This window comes from Botryllus schlosseri, chromosome 1, assembly GCF_051294905.1.
Source record: "Botryllus schlosseri isolate E-star chromosome 1, Bs_hap1, whole genome shotgun sequence".
Classification (NCBI taxonomy): Eukaryota; Metazoa; Chordata; class Ascidiacea; order Stolidobranchia; family Styelidae; genus Botryllus; species Botryllus schlosseri.
In genome coordinates this window covers 23,968,031-23,977,059 of record NC_137236.1, presented here as the reverse complement: position 1 = coordinate 23,977,059, position 9,029 = coordinate 23,968,031, and the positions used below count along the sequence as shown (strand labels likewise).

Here is a 9,029-nt window from a genome sequence, read left to right as displayed (position 1 = left end):
AAATTAATGGAAAAGGATAGCAGATTTAATCCATAGGATATGGCAAGCTCGTAATTGCCATGCATCTGTAGATTAAAAGCATGATTTGTTGCAAGCACAAACCAACTTTTCAATTATATTGATATAGTGCTATTAGCAGTTGCTGATGGGATTCTTAAAACAAGTATTTAAATTGGTGCAATTGGTGTTAGCGATTGTGCATGTTATTTGGCGTAAACTGACTATTGCGTTGAATAACTGACTGAAGCTTTATTAAAGCAAAGCTAACCAATGTGGCTTTAAGCAACATAGAACACAACCGACAGCAGAACAGAAGAGAATAGAATGACACGGTAACGATAAGTCGACACCGGCAACCGATCAGGCCGGCGCCTAACTCTAGTTGAACGCCTAAGCTCGACGTCTAGATTTCTACTCGAATGATCTGGTACATCCTCTGAATGGTTAGTTTCTTGAGGCTCTTCATCAGATGACTTCAATTCAACGTTAGAAACTTCGCGACTTAGCTCGTGGCCATCGACATCAACAGGACAAGGTTAAGCTTGTTCCGTTTCAGGATTAGTCGGCGGTGTTTCTTCTCCATTAGTAAAAGGGCCAAATCGTTGAATGAGACGCTGCACTCGCGACCGTTAGGAAAACGAACACGTGCGTAAGTAGCTGGCTTCAAGAATTTCGACCTCATAACATAGTTCGTCGCCCTTCCCCGCAAACAGTAAACGTTTGACACAGCTTTCAAACGTTTACAAAAGTTTCAAAAAGATGTTAAAAATAACTAGTATAAATTGGGTTATGTATTTCCATGATCAATTTAAGCTGTGAGGCATGGGGACTTGAATTAACACGAACTATCCTGCAGAGCGAGTGTTATTATGTCGTATCATCGCTTATCTTCCGGAAGTGTCCAGATATGTGATTCCATCGCTACGCTGCCCGACTGCGATGACGCATGCAAGATTCTCATCTTGACGATACACGCATCATCGTGTCATTTTATTGCAATTGTAGCATTCATACCAAGTTAACTGGTTACCGACAAAGAAAATACTACATTCTCACATACCCGACACTTCATATCGTATTATACACGCAGGCGCGGGGGTCGTTGGAATACAGCAACCGCGGCAACTTTACCGATTTCACGATTTGTCGCCGAGTGACGTAGGCCATTTTTCCCCACGTTCACATCAGTTTTGGCGCGCACGTGAGATGCCGCCAGAAAACAGCGTACAGCGCGAGGTCTGATAATGGCGATTGTAATCGTAGTGGAGGTTTCGGCGGAGTTGAGTTCACGGATTAATCGCGGTTAATTGATGTTGAAGCAAGAACTTATAGCTATAGCGGAGTACCGAAAACTGAACTTTGCATGCTAATTTATATATGCTTCGTATAAAACAATAGTTGAGGCATACGATTGATATTGACCGTAGTTTACTGTCGATCACAATATCATCGACCGTAGTTACATATACCGAAAGTTATACCTGTTTGCATCGTTATGTGTTAGCATACTATTAACTTGCGCTTTCTTTGTTAAAACTTCTGTGCAAGTGCAAGCCTTGTAGCTTCGTGATATAACTTCGTCTTTAGTAAAGCAGATTTCTATTGAGGTCGTGATCGTGACATGCATACAGCTAATCTTGTGGACTCTTATAGGTTCATTAATTTTCTACTATATTGACATAGCTACAGTTCAGTATGCCTAAATGTCGAAAAAGACACCGATTAGCTTACAGAAGGAGATGGACTGCCGCGACCAGGTTAATCAAGCAGACTTTAGCTAACAAAAACAATGAAATTTCCCAGTTTGAAGATATTAATAGACCAGTATCAAGTAAGTGTTATTCAGTTTTATATTATTTGAATTTCATGAATCACATGGTATGGTTTCATGAATCACGTGGTATTGCTGGCTGGCATCACAATGTTTGTGATCATGTTGGCCGTGTGAAATTAGGCTACTTGTGTCAATTTTCGAATCAAGCTGTTTTCTCACAGCCAATAGATGGAATCTTCTGCTCATTCTTACAATAGCTCCCAGTCCATGTAAACATTTCATCATTCTTATACATACCTGCTTGAATGCCTGCATTACTTTATCAACAGGTGCCAGTATCACTCCAATGTTGGGTCAATTTCAAGATATCACTCGATTGCATGCAGAAACGGCTGTTCCTATTGCCACTCTTTCTGATTCAACTCTCTATGAGAGCTCGGACACGGATGATGACCCAACAATGTTATCTGATGTTTCATTGTCGGTTGATCAATCTGGGACTCCAGAAGACGACCTGCGTAATTGGACAATACAATGTCATGTACCTCATGCAACTGTCACTGCAATGCTAAAAATTTGGAACAAACATGGTTTCGATTATCTCCCTTTAACGGCAGCTACACTTCTGAGACGACCTGATCAAAGCAGTGTAATAAGCACTATAGAAACCAAATCATCTCTTGACTATGTATATATTGGCCTGCGTTCCCAGCCTCAACTTCGAAGCGAACTTCACAGTTCCTATCCAAGAAAAAGCGGGGAGGTCTGTTTATTACAATTTGTAAAATAATGCGATATGTGACTATGTATTTCTCTCTTTAGTCAGCTCAACACCACGACGTCTCGAGAGGCACCAAGTACAGACGAGATTGGAAGGTTTGTTCAACATTTTCCACTCCTGAGATGTTCACTTGCTTTGTAAAATTATTAAATATTTATTATCCATTGTTTAGCCATTTCCATAGTGATGGTGTCATTCCGACATCTATTTTCTGGAGATATCGATGCTTCTGACAATGAAGCAGTTCCTGCTGATACGTCAATTCATTCTCAACCAGTGTCAGCCTCAACTTCGAAGCGAATTTCACAGTTCCTATCCAAGAAAAAGCGGGGAGGTCTGTTTATTACAATTTGTAAAATAATGCGATATGTGACTTTGTATTTCTCTCTTTAGTCACCTCAACACCACGACGTCCCGAGAGGCACCAAGTACAGACGATTTTGAAAGGTTTGTTCAACATTTTCCACTCCTGAGATGTTTACTTGCTTTGAAGGGTTGTATTGACTCGAGTCATTTACTCCAAAGTGAGATTGACTTGTGACTCGTAGCTTTGTGACTTGGTTACAGCCTTGTTGCTTCGTAAAATTATTAAATATTTATATTATCTATGATTAATTTATTTTAGGTTGCTCTTCGTTTGAAATGTCTACCGACAGTGTATCCCACAGGCGAAACGGCTATTCGGATGACAGTATGTTCTGAGATTCATATTTTAATAGGAAGTGGCAATTAATTCCCTTTTACGTATTACGCTTCCCAGAACTCAAATTTATATTATATGGTGTCGATCTTCAAGACATTCATGACAATGTCATTACACAATAATTGATGATTTTAATGTACGTTTGTCAAATGTGCGCTATAGATGACTTTCACTTTCATTTAGAAATCATGAAGAAAATCTTGATTTGTGTGCGAACTATCTTGGAGATCGTAGGTGAAAATCAAGCGTATCTCGTTCGACAAGATGTTGGAAAGCGTAAGCAATCGCAGTCAAGCACGCAGAATTTTGAGTACTTAAAATCAAGAAACCTGCAACTACTGTGGATGAATTGAAAGGCATAGATCAGAAACTTGAGGAGGAAGGAGCAAAAAATGCTGCAGTAAGTAGCTGTTATAATTACCAAACCCATTGATTTTCGATATACAACTGTTAACATGGATATAATTTGACTGAGTGCTGTTGCCACCTGTTTTCAAGATTTTTCCTGGATTTCTTGGTTTTCCAGGTATCGTATTTGTCGCTGGTTGGTGGGCAAACTGTGACTGCTACAATTCGAGGCGTGTTGGATAAAATTGCAACCAAGTTTCTACTGGCTCAGTACTCCAAAGACGGACAAAAAGGAAAGCATCGCTTCAAAGACCATGAAATGATCTATAGCCTTCTGATATGTGAGTATTGGAGTTACAGAGCAATGCTCCCAGACAGTACAAGGTGTAATAAACTAGCTCCAACCGTATCTTCTTGTAGCTATTTGCAGAAAGACCCACAGCAGAGTAACGGAGAAAGATATCGAGACGGACATCAGTGCAGTCTTGAAGTCCCACCCTCATTATATCAAGAAGGTACAGTTGGCTGTTGTTTATTCATCCTGATATCCCTCGGCTATAAAAATATCAGTTATAGAAGTTAGTGCATTAAATTACAATAATGTTATGATCGCGCATTCATGTTGGTGTCATATCTTATTTAGTGATTACTGCCAATCATTATTTTCGCGTGTGCCTTGCTTTGTATTTATACCATGTGTTCTGTGATCTACTCTCTCCTTTGTTTATCTGCTGAACAGGATTAAATACATTGGATTCTCATTAGAAGCTCGTCGTATAGGTTTACTGTCCTACCATGACCTAGAATCAGGGCCGTAACAGCACTTCGTCAGGCCCCCCCCCCAAAACGTTGGCCGTGGGCCCCCCATAGGGTGATAAACCTAACTTCTGGGGGGCTTCGCCCCCCAGACCCCCCTTTGCCTGTCCGCTTTTTGACGCTATTTCACATCTGCATTGGGGGGCCGTTGGGTGAACCAGCTTTTCCCGCCTAGACGCGCGAAGCGCGAAAAATTTCAGTAAATCATGATTGAATCAGGCAATATGATCGGGAATTACATATATATTGCTATCAATTTTGATCCTCTCCCTGCTCACGTAATCAGATTTACCGGTAGAGCTGAGCGAGGTGTGTTTTAAAACGTAGGACCGCCCAATAATAATTAGACAACTTCGGGCGTATACCCATTGGCAGGAACGAAACAGCACTTCGTCAGCCTAGCCCCCCCACAAAAACTTGGGTTTGGGGGTCTCATAGGGTGATAAACCGACCCCCTCATGACAGTGTTCGCTTTTGCCACGAAATTAGCTGCACTGCTTAGTGAGCCAGCTCGAAGCGCGAAAATTTTCGATAATTCATGATACAATCGGTCAATAAGATCGGGAATTGCTAATATATTGCTATCAATATCTTGTCCTCTCTGCTCACGTCATCAGATTTACCTGAAACTGTAGGGCCCGTAAATATTAATTAAACATCTTCGGACGGACCCGTTGGTATGACTTCGTTACATGATTTTATTTCGTGACCTCCTGTCTGCTATATCAAAAATATAGAATCGCTCAAACGTACTAAACTAAAAGACGCACACGATTTCAAATTGGTATTTCCTCACAGGCATATATTTTTTTCCTGCTGGATGGTATTTGTCTTCTGAGGTTCAGATTGCCAAGACAGGAAGCAACATATGGCGCCAGTCATTTAGGCGCCTATGGACAATTAAACCTATTATTTTGTATATATAACGAAGTTTTCGGTCTGCGTAAGGGCAGTCAGTTTCGGCCAAGCTTTTCGTGCTGCCGATCGTTCTGGCACACTTCTTGGAGTCGCATGTAATAAGTCCTAAATCGTTATATATCTTGGTGCGTAGTGGCGTATTAATGGCCAACGCCGATATGTCCATTTCTATAAATCTTGCGTGTTTTTTCTTGGGGGAAGAGTACCAAATAATCAAGATATTTGGCAACTTTAAATCGCGCGCAGCGCGAAAAATTTCGGAAAATATTGCATAAATTTTCAAAAAATACTCTATAATTTATGCTAATTCACGAAATAATTTGGGGCCCCCTTCGAGCTCGGGCCCCCCCCCCAATTGGGGGGTTTGGGGTGCGGCAGTTACGGTGCTGCCTAGAATATAACAATGAACTTCTTGCAGAAATCATCAAGACCGCAGAATGGACGCACAACTAGTGAAGAATTAGCCGTGGATGAGGCATGCATTTTTCTAACTTGGTTTTAATGGGACTTGTGAAATCATCCAGAATGAAATAGTGGGAAATTTTACAGTGTTGATCCCGTAACACCATTTCTTGCATATTCTCAGGATGGGATTATGTTTCTTGTGCTTAGCTGTTCCAACACAGCTCTTGTACATTAAATTGATGTGATATAGTGCTAGCTAGTCATCTATTTCTGACTTACCAACTGTGACTTCTTGATTTCAGGAATGATAAATGGTGTGCTTTGATGAGCTGCTGCCCATTTGAGAAGAAAGAGGTGGACCAGTGAGCTTGAAAGTTACGTTTAGTAACCTCAAAGAAGACGTCATACAGTTCTTGCATCCACGTTCCACCTTATAAGGTGAACAGCGTACATCCAGGCACCAGGTACTGGTGTAATTGCCTGCATTTAACCAAGAATGACATTCCTGCTACCTTTGCTCATGTATATTTGTACTTAGGAAACCTGTAAATAAGTGATTTCGCTGACTTCGGCTACGCAGTTTTGCATTTCTTTATTTGTCAGTATCGTAGGGTTACCATATGTCCTCTTTGAAAGAGGATTTGTCCTTTTTTAAAGTGTTCTAGCAGGACGCCCAAATGTCATTGTCCACGTTTTAAAAATTTTGCGTAGATGTATGTTAAATTTAACTGCGATAAAGCAAGCTCAAGTACCGGTTAGGTGGGTCTTGCAGGAGTTGTGCCAGAAAAACGACCTTTTGTTTTAGTCATCTAAATGAGATAATTCGGAAGTCGAGTCGAAAAGATGACCTTCTTACAGTCAACAAACTACAAACTCGCAAAATGTTTACCAATTTTACCGGATGTTACTGCTGTATTGTAAGTCCGGAAATTTTTATTAAGTGTCCTCTTTTCAGATTCCCAAAATGTGGTAACCCTACAGTATCGTAAATTGGCTTACGGTAAAGTGTTTGAAGATTTTACTTGTGATGGTGCTAACACCGGCTACGCAGTTTCTTCATTTTTTATGTATCAATATCTTGCCATTAGCTTGCTGCCAAGTGTTTCTTCAAGTATCCCTGCTTCTCCATTACTAGTGTCCTGTCTATCTAGACAAATCTAGGTAAAATCTAACAATAATTGCTAGTCAAATTTGTCGTAGCTATGCTGTCTAAGGGGGTAAAGCGTTGTTGCAAAAGTAGAACTAGCAATATCCAAGGCATGTTAAATTTACTTGGTACTTGAAACTAGTAGTTGAAAATGAAGGCATTGAAAGTACTTAAGCTGGTAGTTTGAAAACTTCGATTCGGACCAGGTGTCGCATTCTTTTAGCAGTTGTTAAGTGGTAGCCACTTTTGAAATTGTTGCTTTCGTGTTAGTGACTAATATGATGCTACTTCGATTTTTCGAGAATATGTAAATTCAGTTGCTGACATTATTGTTGTTATACTGATTAAATTGTAACAATAAGTCATTGTGAGAACGACAACCATATTTCACAAAACTAATTTAAACATAACATCACCTCTAGAGTAAGTAGTGCAATTAGCCAAACCTGAGTACTAAAATCAACAGTACTTAGTTTAACACCTCTGGTTAATATGAAAGTGTGTCTGATATTTGAATTATTGATGTCGTAGTATATTGCTATGTTGGTTATACCTTGATATGTTCGTCCTGTGATTTTTGTTTGATTGCATGTATTCTGTAATATTAATTATACCTCTGAGCTCAGTACCTCAATTATACAAAATTGCAATATTGGTGTTGGAATATTTTGCACAATGCTTGCCTTCCACTCTTTGCGCCATTTATGACTGTGTGTAGAGCTGGGCCTAACGACTTGTTATCTTTTATTGGCAATAAACTCATTGTTCCTGAAGTATTGTGACTCGGTATTATTGCATTAAGAGCTCTAGTTTGATAGGCAGCATTTAGCAACGTGGTCAGGACCAACGTGGTTAAAGTTGTCGTTTCAATTACGTCATCAGAAACGTCAGCTTATCGCTACCTTTTGTTCACAGAATGTCGCAATGGTAACGTGAGCGCCAAACGTTCAACGTTCCATAGTTAACGTAATCGTAACGTGACAGGCGCGTAATCTTGTTTGCGGGGTTGTTTCTGACGAATTTGCGTAAGAAAACAGGCCCCGGTGTCAATAGCTAGGATGGCACGCTATTCCCCACCATTTTTTTCTTGGAAAGGACAAAATCGGTCATGCGGTGTTGAATTAGTTGACGTTCAAAACAGCGATCGAACTGAATGTAGTGCACGAGGAAGGGCGTCAGGCCAACATGATTCTGAGACTCCGGTTGATTTCAAAATGAGTTTGACAGTTCGCCATTATGTTTGATTGAGGCGTTCGCACTGCTAATTTCCTGTTGGATGGTAAGGCGTAGTTAAGCTAGTTGCAACCCCGCGAGAATGTACATAATCTTTGACTTCCTTGGACACGAAAGCGGTGCCTCGGTCACTGTGAACGTATCCCGGAAGTCCATAAACAGCGAATAGTGTCGACAGACACGAAACGACGGTTAGCGCGGAAGTGTCGCGACATGGAAAGGCGAACGGAAAACGAATATATTCGTCTATGACAACAAACATGAAAGGGGATTTGTTGGATTTCAAAGGCCCTTTGAAATCTACGTTGATTCTTTCCCAAGGCTTCGTTGCTTTCACAAGCACTTGCGGATTGCATTTGTAGAAATTTGGTTTGATTTGAGCACAAATGCGGCAACGAGCGCAGGTCTCTCGGACGTCATTTAGGGAGAACGAGAGATCTTTCGAACGAACGAAATGATGCAGCCTTGTGACTCCTGGATGACCCAGAGTGTCGTGTATGCGATTTAGATTAGAACCCAACTCACCGGGTGAAATCGATGCGCAATACGAAGATGTGGTCCGCGAAAACATACCAGCCGCAACATTCAGTGCCTCCGGTTTGTGTACGATATCGTACGAGAATTGACCAAGTTCGACACGCCACAGCTGGATTTTGGTATTTTTGATTTCACCTTTAGATTTGCCGTCAAACATGAACGCGACAGATCTCTGGTCAGTCACAAAAGTGAAATGTCTGCCACGTAAAAAATGAGCCCATTTACGAACTGCCGCGACGATCGAGGCCGCTTCTTTCTCAACAGAGGAGTAGCGTATTTCACTTGGCGATAGTGTTTAAGACATGAACGCGACCGGTCGACCGTTTTGACTAAGGATAGCTGCAATGGCTGCATTAGAAGCATCGTA

At 41.0% G+C, this 9,029-nt stretch overlaps 1 protein-coding gene and 1 long non-coding RNA gene across 2 annotated transcripts; both read left to right on the top strand.

The window, feature by feature from the left end:
* Positions 1-1,630: 1,630 nt before the first annotated feature.
* Positions 1,631-3,140, top strand: LOC145445373 (uncharacterized). The gene is made up of 4 exons (XM_080323568.1): positions 1,631-1,831; positions 2,104-2,254; positions 2,773-2,889; positions 2,949-3,140. Exons 1-4 carry the CDS (start codon positions 1,790-1,792, stop codon positions 3,026-3,028), a joined length of 390 nt encoding a protein of 129 aa, XP_080179694.1. The 5' UTR covers positions 1,631-1,789; the 3' UTR covers positions 3,029-3,140.
* Positions 3,141-3,178: 38 nt separating this feature from the next.
* Positions 3,179-7,239, top strand: LOC145445385 (uncharacterized). Its single transcript, XR_013916987.1, has 5 exons — positions 3,179-3,246; positions 3,442-3,658; positions 3,785-3,947; positions 4,027-4,121; positions 5,759-7,239. It is a non-coding gene; the product is annotated as an uncharacterized LOC145445385 (long non-coding RNA).
* The last annotated feature ends 1,790 nt before the right edge of the window (positions 7,240-9,029 follow it).

What these genes read in the sequence shown, in the direction of transcription:
- LOC145445373 (XM_080323568.1), top strand. Translation starts at nt 1,790, where the DNA reads ATGAAATTTCCCAGTTTGAAGATATTAATAGACCAGTATCAA. An exon ending in TATTAATAGACCAGTATCAA is followed by an intron (nt 1,832 to 2,103) that starts GTAAGTGTTATT and finishes CTTTATCAACAG; the next exon opens with GTGCCAGTATCACTCCAATG. An exon ending in ATCCAAGAAAAAGCGGGGAG is followed by an intron (nt 2,890 to 2,948) that starts GTCTGTTTATTA and finishes TTCTCTCTTTAG; the next exon opens with TCACCTCAACACCACGACGT.